This window comes from Podarcis cretensis (assembly GCF_951804945.1).
Source record: "Podarcis cretensis genome assembly, chromosome: 4".
In the NCBI taxonomy this organism is placed as follows: Eukaryota; Metazoa; Chordata; class Lepidosauria; order Squamata; family Lacertidae; genus Podarcis; species Podarcis cretensis.
The window spans coordinates 4,378,220-4,397,264 of record NC_137173.1 but is presented as its reverse complement, the minus strand read 5'-3'; the positions used below and the strand labels follow the sequence as shown (position 1 = coordinate 4,397,264).

The following is a 19,045-nucleotide window of genomic DNA, read 5'->3' as shown; positions in this document are numbered from 1 at the left end:
AACCGGCCGACAGAGAATTTGCTGGCATCTGTCCGTCTTGGGAGACAGTGGAGAAGTGCTCCTTTGGGGGTGAAGGCAAACTGTTGGACACCTGCAGCACCTGCTGTGGCTGTAGAGACCGATAGGGGAGAGAGATGTTTTGTTGCAGCTGGGGCAGAGAAAGGCATCCGGTTGTGCTGCTGCAGATGCACCCGGGTGTTTCTCCTCTTTCCTCTCCTCCCAGAGGTCATTCCTCCTCTGGTCACTGCTACAGATGCACTACCTGACTGTCTCCAGGCACTGCAGTCGTCCGCAAGGGATTCCCACACGGCGGGGACGGTGTTGCCACCCTTCGTGTAACCTCTGCAGACATCTTTGCAAACAAAGATGCGCTCCCAAAAGCCCACATTCCCAGCACTTCTGTCTCTGTGACTGCTACACTGGCTTGCTCACGTCCACAGAATGGAAGACAGCAGGATACCCACGGATGTGCCTGCACCTGGCTTCAGGTACCAGGCCCATGGGCAGGCCAAGGCAGTGGCGTAGCGTGGGGGTGCAGGGGGGGGCCTGCTGCACCGGCCGCAACATCTGGGGGTTAGGGTTAGGGGTAGGATTAGGGGGCGCAAATCCACGGGTTAGGGGGCGCAAATTACTTGCCTTGCCCCAGGTGCTGACAACCCACGCTACGCCACTGGGCCAAGGATGTCTGCAAATGAGACATGAATATTGCCAAAAAGGGTTAGGTAAAGGTAAAGGGACCCCTGACCATTAGGTCCAGTCGTGGCCGACTCTGGGGTTGTGGCGCTCATCTTGCTTTACTGCCCGAGGGAGCCGGCCTACAACTTCTGGGTCATGTGGCCAGCATGACTAAGCCACTTCTGGCGAACCAGAGCAGCGCACGGAAACGCTGTTTACCTTCCCGCCGGAGTGGTACCTATTTATCTACTTGCACTTGGACGTGCTTTCGAACTGCTAGGTTGGCAGGAGCAGGGACCGAGCAACTGGAGCTCACCCCATGGCGGGGATTCGAACCGCTGACCTTCTGATCGGCCAGCCCTAGGCTCTGTGGTTTAACCCACAGCGCCACCCACGTCCCCAACAAGAGTTAGATATGCTTTGTTGTTGTTGTAAAGAACTCGGAACTCCCCTGTGACAGAAAGCCACCTAGTCCAGGATAACCCCTCCTTTCTCATCTTTTAGGGGTCAACGGAGAGCCAACAATCAACCGAGGGCATGTTGCTCTGCTGCGGACTTGAGTCTGGCTAACTCGTGCAGCAGAAGACATTTCTCATACCTGAAGATTGCGGAGGAGCTTGTGGTGGAGAAGGGAGGGCGCTCCCTCTGCCTGCTGCTTTCCCGGCTGCTCACCCAGCATCCTCTTCCGCTACTGAATCTCTTGTTTCTTTGCCCAATCTCATCATTTGCCTTTGAACAAAGTGTTCCCTCTTCCAATGCTGTATATATTTGTCACTGGTCTGCTCCAGGCACAAATTGACACTTCAGTTCTGAGAAATAAATCACACATCCACCTCGCTCGAGTGCCCCGCATGTCTGTTTTCTTCTAACGTTAAATTTAACTTTCCTTTTGGATATTTTGGCTTCTCGCTATGGTCTTATATCACTCCAAAGTGGCCTTCTTGAAGCATGAAGGCTGCGGCAACAAGGTCCTTTCGCAACACTCCTCCCCAGAGCTTAAGTCTGGCTCCTCGGTCTACCGACCCGCATCTGCCCCACAAGCTGCCCACTAGGCTTGCAACTTTTAACAACCTCGTGTTCCTGTAGCTTAGCTAGATGAACTTTTGCCTAAAAAACAAAGGAATGAACTGTCATTTCCAAATCTCTTGGAAAAAGCTCACTGCGAAATCAATCGGTGTTTGTATATGTAACTGTACAACGTGTTGTGTAATATGCAGAGTGTGTCTTATAATACAGGAAAAATAGAGCTGGCAAATTCTCTAATACTCGCACAATGTTTTGTACATTGTTGCTTAGAATAAACCGAGGTTGCAGTTGGCCTTTGCTTCTGCTGCAATAAAATTTGCTTTGATTGTGTGATGCAGCAATTCTCCAATACAGTTTTAGGAAGTTCCAGACAGATGTAAAAGTTCTAAACAGATCCATTAAGTTTTTGGTTTTTTTACAGTGCTTATACTTATGAGTAGTAATGTTACCTATATGGTGATTCCAACTTTTCATTTTGGGGTGCCCTTTTTTCACAACTGAGAGGAATCAGTCCCCTTTTAAGCATAAGTTTATCCCTTTATAATACAGGAAATCATCTTTTTTGGGGGGGGGGTCAAAAGGTTCTAACCCTACTGCTCAAAGGTCACTCTTTGTTTTCCCAGGCCCTGAGAATTGCCAGGAAAGTGACCTGGTTCTAGGCTTCTGGCTGAGTCCCGGACACAAAGACCCCATGCCCCAACCCTATGCTGGAAGGCAGGACCAAATAGATGTGTGTCATTTATTTCAAATGGTGTCTTTAAAGCCCCAAACAGCTTAGGAGCTGCCCACCTTATATCATCTATTTTTCTCTGCTTGCTCCATCCAGTATCTGAGGCCTGGCTCCAGGTGAGAGGGACGGCAGGCAATGATAAGCAACAGGGTCTTCTCGGTGATGGCGCCTGCCTTGTGCAATGCCCTTCCGCATGAAACCCATCGCCAGGCATTTGGTTGTTTAAGAAAGACCTCTAGAGGAGTGTTTTCTGCTCCTTCGTCTGTTTTCGCTCTCCCTCTCTTTCTAAACCGCTGCTTTATGAACTGCTGTTTCCATTTGCTTAATTGATTTCTGGGCTTGCTACGTTAACCAAGGTTTCACACCATTACTTTTTATGTACCGCAGACATTTTATATATTATTTCGTCGTTTTACTGCTTCAGACGGATTTGAAAAATAGGCAGGGTATACATTCAGATCACGGTGGTGCAAAGCCTACGAAGAGACAAACCCTGTTCCCAAGCGCCACTTGAAGCAGAACCCAAGGAAAGAATCATAGAATTCGGAGGGACCCTGAGGGTCATCTAGCCCAACCCACTGCCATGCAGGATTTATTTTTTTTTTGCCCAATGTGCTCGAACCCATGACCTTGAGATCAAGAGTCTCATGCTTTGCCAACTGAGCTATGCCACAGAAGAGGAAGAAGAAAGCTGGTTTAGCTGGTACACGAGTGCATCTTTGCCCTTTCCCCCATGCACAAAGAACCGTTGAATTGTAGAGCTGGAAGGGACCCTGACGGTCATCTAGACCAACCCCTAACATTGCACCTGCTCCCTCTTGCTCCATTTTTGTTCTAATTGCTGTCGAGTGGCTGCAATGGCGGGGAGAAAAGGGGCAGGGGGGCAGGTGGGGAGAGATGCTGGGTCAGGGAAGGACTGCAGACACTTCGGGACAGTCCCCCATGAGCATTTGGAGGGGGCACCAGGTTGGCAAACAACTGAGTCACATCAGGCACATTCTTTCACCTTTGGTGGACGTGCCCAAGGATTAAGACTTTCTGGGAGATGGTCTACAGTGAAATGAAAAAGGTATTTAAATATACTTTTTTGAAGAAACCAGAGGCCTTTCTCCTGGGCATGGTCGGCCAATTGGTGTCAAAGAAGGATAGAACTTCCTTTATGTATGCAACAACAGCAGCAAGAATACTCATCGCGAAGTACTGGAAGACACAAGATTTACCCACCCGGGAAGAATGGCAGATGAAGGTGATGGAATTGGCAGAAATGACTGGCAGAATCCGAGACCAGGGAGAAGAGTTGGTGGAAGAAGATTGGAAGAAATTTAAAGATTATCTACAGAAATATTGTAAAATTAAGGAATGTTAGAAAGATGTTGGAACGAAGTTACATGGCTTTGCAGAAACGTTATAAAGAATTAAGTATACAGTGGTGCCCCGCAAGACGAACGCCTCGCAAGACGGAAAACCCGCTAGACGAAAGGGTTTTCCGTTTTGGAGGCGCCTCGCAAAACGAATTTCCCTATGGGCTTGGTTCGCAAGACGAAAATGTCTTGCGAGTTCCTGCGGGTTTTTCCCCCCTCCTCCCCTTTTTCTAAGCTGCTAAGCCGCTTATCAGCTGATCCGATAAGCCGCTAAAAGCCACTAAGCCACTAATAGCGCTAATCCGCTAAGCCGTCAATGGGTTTGCTTCGCAAGATGAAAGAACCGCTAGACGAAGAGACTCGCGGAACGGATTATTTTCGTCTTGCGAGGCACCACTGTAATAGATTGTAATTGGATTAAAGGAAAAAAATAATGTTAGAATTTGTTAAGTTAATGATAGGATAGAAATTTGAGGAAGATGGAAAGGATTTGCTGAAACAATTAATCAAAGTGGAATACAAAAAAAAGGGAGGTGTGAGGAGGTCGCTGAAACAAGTAAAAGAAAGTTAATAATATTGAAAGTATTGGTTGTGTTTCTTTTTTCTTTTTTAAATTGTTTTTGTTTTATTTTTGTTATGTATATGTAATATTTTTGTCTTTGTATTGTATTGTATGGTTTTGTTATATTTAATTCTTTTTCTTTTTTCTTTCTGTAACTTTCAAAACTTTAATAAATATTATTTTAAAAAAACAAAAACTGAGTCACACCAGTAGGTATAAAGTCAATCTCTCGACTGCATCTACCTTGCAGGGTTGTTGTGCAAAAGACACCTGAACGCAATACTGATGAATCATTAGTCCAGCATCTTGTTCTCACAGTGTGGAAGGTGTGCAAATTTAATAAATGAAATAATAATTGTGGGAAGAGACTGATCTCAGCTGCCCTTTCCCTGCTTGGGATTCCCAGCAGCCAGAAGCACTGCCGCAGATCACAGCCGCCCTGGCGAGGAGCCACCGAATGGCCGCCTCCTCCTCCAAGAATTTGCCCCTCTTAACGTCTCCCAAGCTAAGAAGGTCCGTATAGTTAAAGCTCTGGTTTTCCCAGTAGTGATGTATGGAAGTGAGAGCTGGACAGTTAAGAAGGCTGATCGCCAAAGAGTTGATGCTTTTGAATTCTGGTGCTGGAGGAGACTCTTGAGAGTCCCATGGATTGCAAGAAGATCAAACCTCTCCATTCTGAAGGAAATCAGCCCTGAGTGCTCACTAGAAGGACAGATCCTGAAGCTGAGGCTCCAAGACTTTGGCCACCTCATGAGAAGAGAAGACTCCCTGGAAAAGACCCTGATGTTGGGAAAGATGGAGGGCCGAAGGAGAAGGGGACGACAGAAGATGAGATGGTTGGACAGTGTTCTAGAAGATATGAACATTAGTTTGACCAAAGTGCGGGAGGCAGTGGAAGACAGGAGTGCCTGGCGTGCTCTGGTCCAGGGGGTCACGAAGAGGCGGACACGACTAAACAACAACAACGTCACCCATGGTGGGCACCATCACTTGGCACTTTCCCTTTGTTAACGGAGAAAATTGAGGGCTCCCTTGGACAAAAAACAAGGACCCCAGCCAGGAATACCAAAGCAAAACAGCAGCCAGTTGGCTTGGTCTATCTTGAAGACTGTCGCGACAGGACTCCCACCTGCCACAAGGTGGAACAAGATGGAAAAGGTAAAGGTAAAGGTACCCCTGCCCGTACGGGCCAGTCTTGACAGACTCTGGGGTTGTGCGCCCATCTCACTCAAGAGGCCAGGGGCCAGCGCTGTCCGGAGACACTTCCGGGTCACGTGGCCAGCGTGACATCGCTGCTCTGGCGAGCCAGAGTCGCACACGGAAACGCCGTTTACCTTCCCGCTGGTAAGCGGTCCCTATTTATCTACTTGCACCCGGAGGTGCTTTTGAACTGCTAGGTTGGCAGGCGCTGGGACCGAGCAGCGGGAGCGCACCCCGCCGCAGGGATTCGAACCGCCAACCTTTCGATCGGCAAGCCCTAGGCGCTGAGGCTTTAACCCACAGCGCCACCTGCGTCCCTGGAACAAGATGGAAGCCCCGAACAAAAGAAGACCCCAAACTTTTATTAGCTGCTCATCCCCATGTTACACCCCCCAAACATCACTAACAGGGGCGCCGACTTATAAAAAATATTGGGGGGGGGGCCCATACCGACTTATAAAAAATATTGGGGGGGCCCAAGACCTCCAAACCGCTGCTGCTGGGGGAACGAAAGGGGCGAGCCCCGGGCTGCCCCGACCTTAAGTGAACCTGTGAAGGCCCGCCCTTTGCGGCAGCCGATTGGCTGCCGCCGTGGGCGGTGAATATTAATGAGCTAGGGGGAATCCCCGCTTCTCGCTGGGCTGACGCCAGCCCCTCGAGATTGTTGATGGGTCGAGAGCCCGCAACCCCACCCCCTCTCTAGATCGCGAGTGGCTTTGTTTTTCTTAAATTATTGGGGGGGCAGAGCCCCCCCAAATGAATTTTTGAGGGGGCTCGGGCCCCCTCAGGCCCCATGGAGTCGGCGCCTATGATCACTAATACATCCCGGTTACATCATGAAAGGGGAGGTTTGGTGGCAGGAATCTGAGCATCCTGGACCCTGCCCCATGGTTCCCCTTGCCTTCCACCAAACACTCATCAAGTGTAAGGAAAGAGATATTTTCATTTCCCTGTTTCCCAGCCAAGTCAATCACACCCTTTTGTCTTCATCTGGGTTTGTTATTTCTGGAATGGCTACCTGTCTGGCACTCAGGTATCAGGATGCCAGGAATTATCACTCAGGCAGAGGGGCTGCTGAGTAGCTGAGCTCACATGTCTATATGCATTTCTGAAGTTTTCCCAGTGAGCCAGTACAGAGATACATTGATCAGTGAATTCTTACATTTGGTATTCTGCAGCAGAGGCCCTTTGAATAGATAGGAAGAAACTGTGATGAAGAGTTTTGTGAGGACAAACCACAAAAGTCACAAAAGTGATTGTGCTGATTTTGGTAGTGGGCTGCATGTGCATGAAATCTGCTGGAGGGGCAACCCCCCCCCAACCTATACATAAATTCCTGCAACAATACCCATCTGATTGCTCTGGGAGCCTTTTCGCTGTGCTGCATTTTAGCTGTGCAGAATTTGCATCAGATTCTTTTATTCCTCCTCTAACACCCCCCCCCCCCCCCCCGCTTATCAGATCTTCTGGCTAGCTTAATTTTAAATGCTGTTGTTATCATGGTGTAGATTCTAGGGCCCCTTCTTGGTAGTTGTGGACAGCCCTCTTCACTATCCAATCCTCTTTTAAAACCATCTCGGCTTGGTGGCCTCCTGTGGCAGAGAGTTCCATAGTTTAACTATGCACTGCATGAAGAAGTAACCTTCTTTTCTGCATCCTGAATCTTCCTTGGATGTTCATGAATAGATAGGAAGAAACTGTGATGAAGTGTTTTGTGGGGACAAATCACAAAAGTCACAAAAGTGATGGTGCTGATTTTGGTAGTGGGCTGCATGTGCATGGTATCTGCTGGAGGGGCAACCCCCCCCCCACCTATACATAAAATCCTGCAACACCTTGAACCCAGGACCCCGAGGAAAGCCAAAGGCCCACCCAGCCCACCGAGAGCCAGTGTGGAGCAGCGGTTCTGGGAAAGACCTGGGTTCGAATCCCCCCAGGAGGCGAGACCTGGGGGTCCAGTCGCCGCCTCTCTGCCTAGCCTACCTTGCAGGGTTGTTGTGATGGATGAAATAGGGCGGGGGAGGGAGAGTCACGCGAGCCCCCCGCCCCCCGGATTCCCCAAAGGCCACGAGACCCGCGGGGCCCCCAGAGGACAGCGCGGAGGTCCCGCCTGGGGCGAGCGGCTCCTCCGCTCGCAGCTGGCCGGGAGGGGAGGGGCTTTCTCCGAGCGAGGCCCCGCCCACCCGGCGATTGGAGGAAAGCGGGCGGACACGTGGAGGAGGCCGGTTCACGTGACGGGGCGCTCCCACGTGACGGGCCGCCCTGGCTCCGCGCCGATTGCAAGTTTTGGGAGGAAAGGAGGATGGAGGGAGAAGGAGAACAGGAAGAAGAGGGAGAGGAGGAGTGGCTGCTGGAGTCCTTGAGATTGTGAGTCAGCGGGGGGGGGAGGGGGGAGAGAAAGGGGAGGGAGAGGGAGGGGAGATCGGAGAGGAGATGGGGGAGAAAAAGAGGGGATGGGAGAGATGCAGGGGAAAGAGAGGAGAGGGGGGAGGGGGGAAGAGGAGGGAGAAGGAAAGAGAAAGGGGAGGGGAGGGGGGAGAGGGAGGGGAAAGAGAGGAGAGGGAGGGGAGGGGGGAAGAGGAGGGAGAAGGAAATAGAAAGGGGAGGGGAGGGGAGAGGGAGGGGAAAGAGAGGAGAGGGAGGGGAGGGGGGAAGAGGAGGGAGAAGGAAAGAGAAAGGGGAGGGGAGGGGGAGGGGGAGAGGGAGGGGAAAGAGAGGAGAGGGAGGGGAGGGGGGAAGAGGAGGGAGAAGGAAAGAGAAAGGGGAGGGGAGGGGGAGAGGGAGAGGGAGGGGAAAGAGAGGAGAGGGAGGGGAGGGAGGAAGAGGAGGGAGAAGGAAAGAGAAAGGGGAGGGGAGGGGAGAGAGGGAGGGGAAAGAGAGGAGAGGGAGGGGAGGGGGGAAGAGGAGGGAGAAGGAAAGAGAAAGGGGAGGGGAGGGGTAGGGGAGGGGGAAGAGGAGGGAGAAGGAAAGAGAAAGGGGAGGGGAGGGGGAGAGGGAGGGGAAAGAGAGGAGAGGGAGGGGAGGGGGGAAGAGGAGGGAGAAGGAAAGAGAAAGGGGAGGGGGAGAGGGAGGGGAAAGAGAAGAGAGGAGAGGGGGGGCGGGGGGAAGAGGAGGGAGAAGGAAAGAGAAAGGGAGGGGAGGGAGGAGGGGAGGGGGGAGAAGAAGAGGGGAGAGGGAGAGAGGGAGGGGGAAGAGGGGAGAGGGAGGGGAGGGGGGAAGAGAAAGGGAGAGGAGATTGGGAGGGGAGAAGAGGTGGGTCCTGCTTTGGGCTCCCACTTTGCCTCCGTGGCCACTGGGGGGGAGGGGGGAGCAAGGGCTGCTCTGCCCCTTTGAGCCATCCCAGCCACTCAGTGTCCATCTGTCTGTCCATCCATCCATTCATTGCATTTCTCTCCCACTTCTCTTTTCCCGTGTTTCCAGGTACAACGATCTCTACCTGTTTGAGCTTCACGATCCCACCAGAGTCATTGAGTGGACGGGAGAAAAAAGTGAGTTTTTGTTTTCTTTCTCTTTGGCATTTTTTTGCTTCCACTTTTTGCTTTGTTTTCTACGAATTCGGATTCCTAGTAATTTGACCAATTACCAGCTTCAGGGGTCCTTTACCTTTAGCTTCTACCAGCTTCTGACAGTTGGGCACGATGCCCCATATTTTTCTTGATGCCCCATATTTTTTTTAAAAAAAAACTTAATGTTTTAAAAAGGAACAATGTTGGTCTGATTTTTTTAGGTATTTGTGTGGCGGGGTATGAAAATGGAAGAAGGAATGAAATCCTTCAGCTTCTGCTGCCTCAGAGGCTTTACGCAAAGGAGAACCAGGTAATGTTAATGATAATACTTTGGAGATTCCCCTCCCCATTTGGGCTCACACCCCAACTTCAGAAGAGATAGACGTTTGTGCAAATGCTCTCCTGCGTCTCTTTTCTGCTGAGGCCCAGGCTGCAGGGTGGTTTTCGGGTGGAACCCTTTATTTATTTATTTATTTATTATTATTTTTGAATAAATTTTTATTAGGATTTTTTTAAAGGTTACAGAAAAAAAAATAGGTCAAAAACAGAACAATCAAAAAAGAAAAAGAGAAAACAATACATAAGGAACAAACATAATCCAATAACAGAAAAACAACAACAACAAGTCAAACCTTTACATCACTTACTTTCATTCGCTTACTTCCTTGACCTCCTCACACCTCCCATTTTTGTATTCTAATTCAGTTAGATATTTCAGCAAATCCTTTCCAACTTTGTTTTAATCTTAATAATTTATCTTAATATACTGTACTCCTTAATTTATTTATTTTTAAACAGGGCTTATGTCCAGAAAGAGATTTCAAGGTTGAACATGGTGGATTTTCCGATCACCCAGTGTACATGCTGAAGCACGTGCCAAAGACTAGGTCAGTGGTGCTAAAAGGACTTGACCTCTCGGTTGCTGGTTAATACAGTGGTGCCCCGCAAGACGAACGCCTCGCAAGACGGAAAACCCGCTAGACGAAAGGGTTTTCCGTTTTGGAGGCGCTTCGCAAAATGAATTTCCCTATGGGCTTGCTTCGCAAGACGAAAATGTCTTGCGAGTTCCTGCGGGGGTTTTTCCCTTTCCCCCCCCTTTTCCTAAGCCGCTAAGCCTCTTATCAGCTGATCCGCTGATAAGCCGCTTAACAGCTGATCGCTAAAAGCTGCTAAACCGCTAATAGCGCTAATCCGCTAAGCTGTCAATGGGCTTGCTTCGCAAGACGAAAAAACCACTATACGAAGAGCCTCACGGAACGGATTAATTTCGTCTTGCGAGGCACCACTGTATATAAATTTTATTAAGGTTTATAGAGAAAAATACAGAACTTAATATCCTTTCCTTTTCTTAAAGGAATATTATCTAGATACAATAAAAACACAAAAAGCCGGGGGGGGGGGTTAGAAATAAAGAGAACAAAAATAGGTTAAAAGAGAAAGAAAAATAAGATTAAGAAAATCCTTATTTTCTGATTGCTGGTTATCTAGATGTGCAAAGCCTGCCTAGAGCATTCGGTACAGAAGTGGTACCTAAATTACCGTATGTTTTCGTGTATAACACGCCCCCATGTATAAGACTCAAAATAGAGAAAATTGGGGGGGGGGAGAGATTGCACAGAGTTGTTGAGCTTTCTTTGGGAGAGATTGCTAGAGTTGTTGAGCTTTTTTGGGGGGGGGGGTTGCCAAAAATCCCTCTCCCGCAGGACCGCAACAGCCAATCACACACACATCGGCAAACCCACCAATCATCTGCAGGCTCACAAAACGTAATCGCCAATCGCCCACCCAATTGCCACAGTAGCCAATAACCAGCGGACCTATTTTGCCCATACCTCCTACCCCAGGAAGTTCCCAGAGCTGAGCTAATTGTTCTCCAAGGGAAGCCTAATCCCATCACCAGACCTGCCAGGGGGTCCAGACATGCAAAGGAAGTTCTATTGGACTTTGGGTGGTGGGACTTCAGAGGTGTTTGCCTATGCTCATCTTATACCTGAGTCTTGCCCTGCCATGTCTGCTTATGCTAATCTTGTACCAAGGACTTGTCTGGACATCTCTGCCAAAGTTAAACTAGTGTAACCCCTGTCTGGAGAGTGCAAAATATGGTCTGAAGCTCAACATCAAAAAAACGAAGATCATGGCTACTGGTCCCATCACCTCCTGGCAAATAGAAGGGGAAGAAATGGAGGCAGTGAGAGATTTTACTTTCTTGGGCTCCATGATCACTGCAGATGGTGACAGCAGCCACGAAATTAAAAGACGCCTGCTTCTTGGGAGAAGGGCAATGACAGGCCTAGACAGCATCTTGAGAAGTAGAGACATCACCTTGCCAACAAAGGTCAGTATAGTTAAAGCTATGGTTTTTCCAGTAGTGATGTATGGAAGTGAGAGCTGGACCATAAAGAAGGCTGATCGCCGAAGAATTGATGCTTTTGAATTCTGGTGCTGGAGGAGACTCTTGAGAGTCCCATGGACTGCAAGAAGATCAAACCTCTCCATTCTGAAGGAAATCAGCCCTGAGTGCTCACTGGAAGGACAGATTGTGAAGCTGAGGCTCCAGTACTTTGGCCACCTCATGAGAAGAGAAGACTCCCTGGAGAAGACCCTGATGTTGGGAAAGATGGAGGGCACAAGGAGAAGGGGGCGACAGAGGACGAGATGGTTGGATAGTGTTTTTGAGGTTACCAGCATGAGTCTGACCAAGCTGCGGGGGGCAGTGGAGGACAGGAGTGCCTGGCGTTCTCTGGTCCATGGGGTCACGAAGAGTCGGACACGACTAAACGACTAAACAACAACAACAACAACCCCTGTCTACCCCTCCCCTTTTGTGACATGTCAGTCATGTAGCAATGATGCTGTACAAACTGTATTCTGGGATATGGTGGGAAAGTTTTAAAAGTCCTTTTCACCCCATCCTCGGGTTTCGAAATTCCTCTTTGAACCTGTTGCGCAATAAACTTGGGTCTACAGCTATTTGCTCCGGTTGGTGGCTGGATTCCTTCTTTTATTCCGCAGGGACTCGCGGGCTCTGCCCAACCAGCTGGGGGACTGAGCAGCCTCGCATCTAGATTTTTCCGTAACATGTATTAAATACTTGTCTTATACACGGAAACATACAGTAGTTCTAGTGTCCTTGCAGTGCAGACAGCCTCGGGAGCCTGGAGCCGTGGTCATCCTGAACTGGAGTTCTCTGTTGACAATATGTCAAGGATGCCTCTTTCTAGGGTTTGTGTGTGAGTGGAAGCCCACCGATGTCCCCTTTCCCAAGCATTCCTAACTCTTTTTTGCTTGTGGCTGTAGCTTGCTGGTGACAAGTGGCCCATCAGACGGCTCCCTGCAGGTGTGGCACGTCGGGCAGGATGAAACAGGTGCGTCAATCAGCAAGTCACTGCTTGATGTATTATTATTATTTTTAATTAAATTCACCTGCATAGTGCCTTGCATCTGAAGATTGCAGGGCAGTTTCCAGTACAAAAACCCCTAATTCAAAAGAAAACCTACATAGTTTATTTTCCATAGTTTATTTCCATCTGGTACGCAGGATGAGATCCTATCTGCCTGCGGACTGTCTCGCCAGAGTGGTGCATGCTCTGGTTATCTCCCACTTGGACTACTGCAATGGACTCTACGTGGGGCTACCTTTGAAGGTGACTCAGAAACTACAACTAATCCAGAATGCGGCAGCTAGACTGGTGACTGGGAGCGGCCGCCGAGACCATATAACACCGGTCTTGAAAGACCTACATTGGCTCCCAGTATGTTTCCGAGCACAATTCAAAGTGTTGGTGCTGACCTTGAAAGCCCTAAACGGCCTCGGTCCAGTATACCTGAAGGAGCGTCTCCACCCCCATCATTCTGCCCGGACGCTGAGGTCCAGCACCGAGGGCCTTCTGGTGGTTCCCTCATTGCGAGAAGCAAAGCTACAGGGAACCAGGCAGAGGGCCTTCTCGGTGGTGGCCCCCGCCCTGTGGAACGCCCTCCTAGCAGATGTCAAAGAGATAAACAACTACCTGACATTCAGAAGACATCTTAAGGCAGCCCTGTTCAGGGAAGTTTTTAACGTGTGATATTTTACTGTATTTTTGGTTTCTATGGAAGCCGCCCAGAGTGGCTGGGGAGGCCCAGCCAGATGGGCGGGGTATAAATAATAAATTATTATTATTATTATTATTATTATTATTATTTCCTTTCACTGCACCGTGAGGCTTGCCACGAGGCCCGAAAGGCTGAAACTAATATTTTCTACTTTATAATTAACATAAGGGGTCTCTGCTGCATGATAATGTCACAAAAGCCAGGCTGCTGGATGAGGTCAGAGGACCATCTAGTCCAGGCCTCCTGCTCTCACGGGCCAACCGGATGCCTCTTCTGGGAAACCCACAAGTGGGATCTGAGCGCAAGTACAATTCTCCCCTCCTGTGGCTTCGACCAACTAGGATTCAGCAACATTGCTGCCTCTGACTCTGGAGACAGAGCAGAGCCATCCTGAGTAGTAGCCTTCGATTGCCCTCTCCTCCTCCTTGAATTTGCCTAATCCTCTTTTAAACCCACCCAAGCAGGTGGCCATGACTGCCTCCTGTGGCAGGAAGTTCCACAGTTTAACTCTTGAAGAACAGCTTTCTGCTGCATGCCCTGAGTTCTCCGACATTCACCGAATGTCTGCGAGTTCATGTGTTATAAAAGGAGGGACGAGAGTGTAGCATACCCAAAGCAAGGAAGGATTAATAAAATACATACAGGGCTTGACCAGCAAGACTCTGGGAGGAGTGTATATAATTCTCTCTCCACCCCTTGGCCCAGGTCATTTTATTCACAAAAGAACTTTTTACACAGTGTTCAGATTTCCTCTGAGGATTTCAAAAAAACCCACATGGGACAAAGTCAGATCAGAAGAAATTCTTTTAACTACAAAGAAATTATTTCCTACTTGAGCATGCATATGTAGTTCAGAGTAAATAGGAAGGAAGGAGGAATGTTTTTAGTGAACTCCGGAGGTCATAAACAGCAGTAAAAAGGAGAGAAAGGATGGGTAGTATTTAACATCTCTTTGTGAATTCTCTTCCTGAACTCTCTTCATGGCCCTAAGATTAACAAAACTAACAATAGCTACGTCAAAGAAACTACCTTCTATCTTTATGACCCAGGATGCCTGATGAAGCAACCGGCAACTGGTCTGTGTATTTAGAATGCTTATACGTGCCTGTCAGGCGTAGAGAAAGCAAATGGCAGAGGTGCAGAGGCTTGTGGGATTCGATCAGAAACTATTGTCAATGAATCAAACCCAGTCATCGCAGACACAATGGCTTGCTCCACATTTCACAATCCCTCATAGTAATCCCACCTGACCCCCACACTCTGGATATTTGCACCCCTACAGGAGAGCTTTCCTCCACCCAATTCCTCCAGGTCATGAGATTCTCCAATCCACAATTACATCTCCCTTTCTGCAGCCATTAAATCGGGATTCCTTAAACGCGCACCGCAAGAGCGATGAGTTTCCAGTTCGAACCCGACCGTCTTCGCTCGGCCTTAACTGGCGCTTCTGGGTTCCAGATTCCAGTTTGCTGGTGCTTGTATAGAGACCCCGCCCCAATATTGATGGACTTCAATTCCCACCTGCCCCAGCCAGCACAGGCAGTGCTCAGGGATTGTGGGGGTTGTAGAGAGCGTAGAGACACACACAGCCATATCTTGGGGATAACTGTCTTTTCCCTTCCTCCCCGCTAGATGTTATTAAGCCCCTCTACACTGTCTGCACCACACGAGGAGAGGCGCACTGCTGGGCAAAGATTGCAACTGCTTTCTCCAAATCGGCGTGGGTCCTTCATGGCCTGCGGGTCAGCGATGTTCAGGTGACCGAGATAGAATCCAGCAGAACCATCTTCGTGGCAGGTAGCCTTCGCTCTTGCGGGATAAAACCCTCTTTAATAATAATAATAATAATAATAATAATAATTTATTGTCTTGTTCGCTTCTGTAGGCTCCTCAAACACCGATGAGGTTGCCACCCTGGAGTTCCTGGACGAAGCCGTCGTCCTGGCCTGCGGCACGAAGGGGCAGCTGTTCCTGGCTGACACCAGGCAGCCGCAGGGTCTCCTGCGGGTCGCTGAGGATGCCCACGTCTCTAAGGCGCTGCCTGGGCAGAGCTGGTGTGCTGGAGTTTGCTGCGGCCCCCTGCCATCCTCTGGGGACAGGCGGCTGGTGGCCCGCCTCTCCTCTGCCGGCCGTGTCATGCTGACCGACCTCAGAAACCCCGCGAGAGCTGTGAAGATGGCTCAGTGCTGTGTGCCCACGGGTGGCCTTTGTGGGGCAGGGTTCCTCTCGGTCTCCTTTGCCCCTCTGCTTGGAGAACACCTGGCCATCTCAGGTAAGCCTGTGGGGCAGAGATCTCGGTAATTCTTTCGTCCTGTTTGTGCCAGAATTTGGAGGGTGGGGAGAAATTTAGCTGCTAGTGTCATGCTGCCTAGGCTTTAAAGGCAAAGGACTCTTGGACGGTTAAGTCCAGTCAAAGGCAACTCTGGGGTTGTGCTCATCTCACTTTCAGGCCGAGAGAGCCAGCGTTTGTCCACAGACAGTTTTCTGGGTCATGTGGCCAGCAGGACTACACTGCTACTGCCGCACGGAGGACCATGACGAGTGCCAGAGTGCACGGAAACACCGTTTACCTTCCCACTGCAGTGGTACCTATTTATCTACTCGCACTGGTGTGCTTTCGAACTGCTACGTTGGCAGGAGCTGGGACAGAGCAACGGGAGCTCACCCCATCGCGGGGATTTGAACTGCCGACCTTCCAATCGGCAAGCCCAAGAGGCTCAGTGGTTTAGACCACAGTGCCACCGGTGTCCTAGTCTTGGCTCAAGGGCTACAGAAAACCCGAGGGAATGGGGTGTGGGGGCAAGTTAACCACCTCAGGGGCCCTATCTGGTTGGAGACACAACTTTTGACTTGACAGGGGAGCTTTTGGCAAAACAGCCACGGTTCTCCGCTTTTGTAAAGTGGGAATCCTATCCAGTGGAAAGGTGCCCTTTCGGCTGGGTTACAGTAGCCTCTTGCCCAGCTGCCAGGCTCTGCAGCAAAACCTCACTTCATTCTCCAGAGCAGCTGCTTCCAAGCTGAGAAACATTTTAAACGTTGTGAGGATCCTATGCCCTTTTAAAATGTGTAGGGAGGGTGGAATTTGGACAACCCTCGGGGTCCTTTCCAATTCTGCAGGTCCACGATCTCTGAGCATGGCTGGAGCAACATTTCTCCAATTGTCGCATGCTCAGGTGCAGCCACAGGGGCCTGCACTCCTTCTCCTGTTCAGCCTCCGCATTTGGGGTGCAGTTTCACCTCCAAATACCAGCTGGTAGGTTGTGGTCTGAACCCGAGCCTCTGGGGCTTGCCGATCACAAGGTTGGTGGTTCGAATCCCCGCGACGAAGTGAGCTCCCGCTGCTCTGTGCCAGCTCCTGCCAACCTAGCAGTTCAAAAGCACGTCAAAGTGCAAGTAGATAAATAGGTACCACTGCGGCAGGAAGGTAAACGACGTTTCCTTGTGCTCTGGTTTCCATCACAGTGTTCTGTTGCGCCAGAGGTGGTTTAGTCCTGCTGGCCACATGACCCGGAAAGCTGTCTGTGGACAAACGCCAGCTCCCTCGGCCTGAAATTGAGTTGAGTGCCACAACCCCGTAGTTGCCTTTGACTGGACTTAACCATCCAGGGGTACTCTACCTTTTTACCTTTACCAGCAGGTGGGAACCGCAGGCGATGGAGGCGCCCTGCTTGTGAGAGAGCAGGATGCTGCCCTTGCCAGGGCCCTGATCCTGTTAGGTACCTTCCATGCTCCTTCCCTCTTCTCCCTCCTCTGTGCTGGGAAGTGCTCACTTCTCCCCTCCCCCCCCCTTGCAGGCTTCGACGGAACTGTGCGGGTCTACGACACACACAACTGGGTCCCGTCCGTGCAGGACGCCAAACCAGCCTTCGTCCACAAAGGGCACGTCTTCAGCGGGGTGGGCAAAGCTGGAGTCGCAGCCCCGGTCGTCACAACCCACGCCTGGCACCCCTCCAAGCCCCGGACGTTGCTGTCGGCGGCGAGCGATGGGTCGCTGCATGTGTGGGACTGGTCTGAGCTCTGCGCGGCCAGCTAGCCCAGTTCTCTACACTGCACATTGGAGAAATGAAGGGGTCCAGTCGCACCCCCTGGAAGCAATTGGATATCTTGCAAAGGAAGGGTTTTTTTGGGGGGGTTGCATCTTTGTGGAGCTCGCCCTGCACGGCAGTTCTTCCTAATGATTTGTCTTTTGAGAGAAGCTCCAAACCCAATACCTTCAGTACTCTGTGGCTGCAAACCTCTGTCAGTTGTGTCACATAGGAACGCAGGACAGAGTGGGCAAAATGAAGCAAATGAGGCTGGCTACAAAACTGGGGGTCTTTTTAGTGTCCCCCCCCCCAAAAAAAAAGAGAACCTGATGCCCACACAATGACCTTTTAAGGTACCAGGTTTGTCCTTTTTACAGTTGTTGTACCGGTGTCGTTCTGATTTTATCCTGCGTTACATTTCGGTGTCCTGTTTTATGTTTCTGGTTTTTACTTGTGACCCGCCCGGACAGGTGTGCCAACTTGAATATAATATTGGGGAGGGCAGTAGGTAAGCCCTACTCCCCCTTAATCGATTGCAATGTGTAGCATGCAGCCCTCCCCCATTTGAATGGCAATACCCAGTAACTTTGGAAGGGCCTGGTCCCCTCAAATATTTTATGGGGGTGCAAAGACCCCTCAGCCCCAAGAAGTTGGCTCCTACGCGCCCAGAGGACGTTTTTCGTCCGGTGGTGGCTCAATATAGGAGTTAAATAAATTTGTGGTGCAGGCATTGTGCAGGGGAGAGAATTAGGCTCTGTAGGTCTCAGCTGCTGACATCAGCAAAGGGGAAAAGCTGTTTGTGGGCTGCCTCCCCTTCTGCCTCTTAAGTATTGCTGCAGTGCATTTGCTGCCCCCCCCCCCTAAAGAGATTGTAGGTACGGTCAAAGTTGTTCAGTAGAAGCCATCTTTGCATTCTGGCTTTCAGGGGTGGCCAAGATCAACGTGAGATTAGTGACCCTCCAGGACGCAAATGGGCTGTTCCGTTCTTCCCCCTTAGGAGCAGAGGAAGAGGGGAAGGGGTCTGAGAGGGTCCTCGCCTGCCCTTAGGACGTCACGTTCAAACAGTTTTATGGGCTGCATGCAGGATGGTTTTTAAGCTTTGCCCGTTGGGCTTGTGCAAACTACACAGAGCCCTGTAAAATGGGGTGTAGACCCCCTCGTCACTCTTCCCGAAGACCTCCCTTATCACTAGGTACCCATTTTATGGCTCTATTTGTTCATACAATCTGCACACACAATCCGAAGCAGTGAATAAAACAAAAGACCAACTTATCAGTGAAGCCCTGGCAGTTGGAATGCTGTACTTAAGTTTAACAATAAATGAGTTTTCCTAAGCTGGGAGGTTTAAATTTTCTTCCTGAAGCCTTTTGAATGTGGCACGTTCTAGGGCTACCCCCAAGTGAGTGTTCACCATTAGCAAAACATGCAAAAAGTGTCCGTCCCCCCCCCTGTTTTTTGTCATTGAGCCAGGAATAAACCACTCTCTCCGCACCGTCTTTAGAGCAGAGAAAGCTGCCAGACTCAGTGAGGAGGGAGGGTGGAAACTTGATGTTTTTGGCACGCTGGGCAGCTAGTGTGGAGTAGTGGTTAGAGTGCTGGACAAGGACACAGGAGACAGGGGTTCAAATCCCAACGCAGCTATGAAGTTCCCTGGGTGAAATTGGGCCAGCCGCTGCCTCTCAGCCTAATCCTACCTCGCAGGGTTGTTATTCTGAGGATTAAATGGGGAGCGGTGTGTACGCCCCCTTGAACTCCTGGGAGGAAAAGGCGGGAGGGATATAAATGCAATAATAACAGCAACAAATTGGACTCTGGAGGGAGGCAATTGATGAGGAGATGTCGCATCGCAACAGACACCACCAACTCAA

At 50.1% G+C, this 19,045-nt stretch overlaps 2 protein-coding genes across 2 annotated transcripts in view; both read left to right on the top strand.

Moving 5' to 3' along the window:
• LOC307215101 (disintegrin and metalloproteinase domain-containing protein 21-like) overlaps positions 1 to 1,511 on the top strand; it is a 49,851-nt gene extending 48,340 nt beyond the window's left edge. The window contains exon 23 of the mRNA XM_079974280.1: positions 1,180 to 1,511. The gene's annotated coding sequence lies outside the window, so the exon portion shown is untranslated. The remainder of the gene's footprint in view (positions 1 to 1,179) is intronic.
• Positions 1,512 to 7,785: 6,274 nt separating this feature from the next.
• WDR73 (WD repeat domain 73) lies at positions 7,786 to 18,511 on the top strand. Its single transcript, XM_079973988.1, has 8 exons — positions 7,786 to 7,921; positions 8,975 to 9,042; positions 9,282 to 9,370; positions 9,859 to 9,947; positions 12,358 to 12,425; positions 14,785 to 14,949; positions 15,038 to 15,424; positions 16,947 to 18,511. The coding sequence occupies exons 1-8, from the start codon at positions 7,857 to 7,859 to the stop codon at positions 17,183 to 17,185; spliced, it is 1,170 nt and encodes a 389-aa protein (XP_079830114.1). The 5' UTR covers positions 7,786 to 7,856; the 3' UTR covers positions 17,186 to 18,511.
• The last annotated feature ends 534 nt before the right edge of the window (positions 18,512 to 19,045 follow it).

Coding starts and splice junctions, on each gene's coding strand:
- WDR73 (XM_079973988.1), top strand. CDS start 7,857: ATGGAGGGAGAAGGAGAACAGGAAGAAGAGGGAGAGGAGGAGTGGCTG. Junction 14,950..15,037: donor CAGAACCATCTTCGTGGCAG/GTAGCCTTCGCT, acceptor TCGCTTCTGTAG/GCTCCTCAAACACCGATGAG. Junction 15,425..16,946: donor AGAACACCTGGCCATCTCAG/GTAAGCCTGTGG, acceptor CCCCCCTTGCAG/GCTTCGACGGAACTGTGCGG.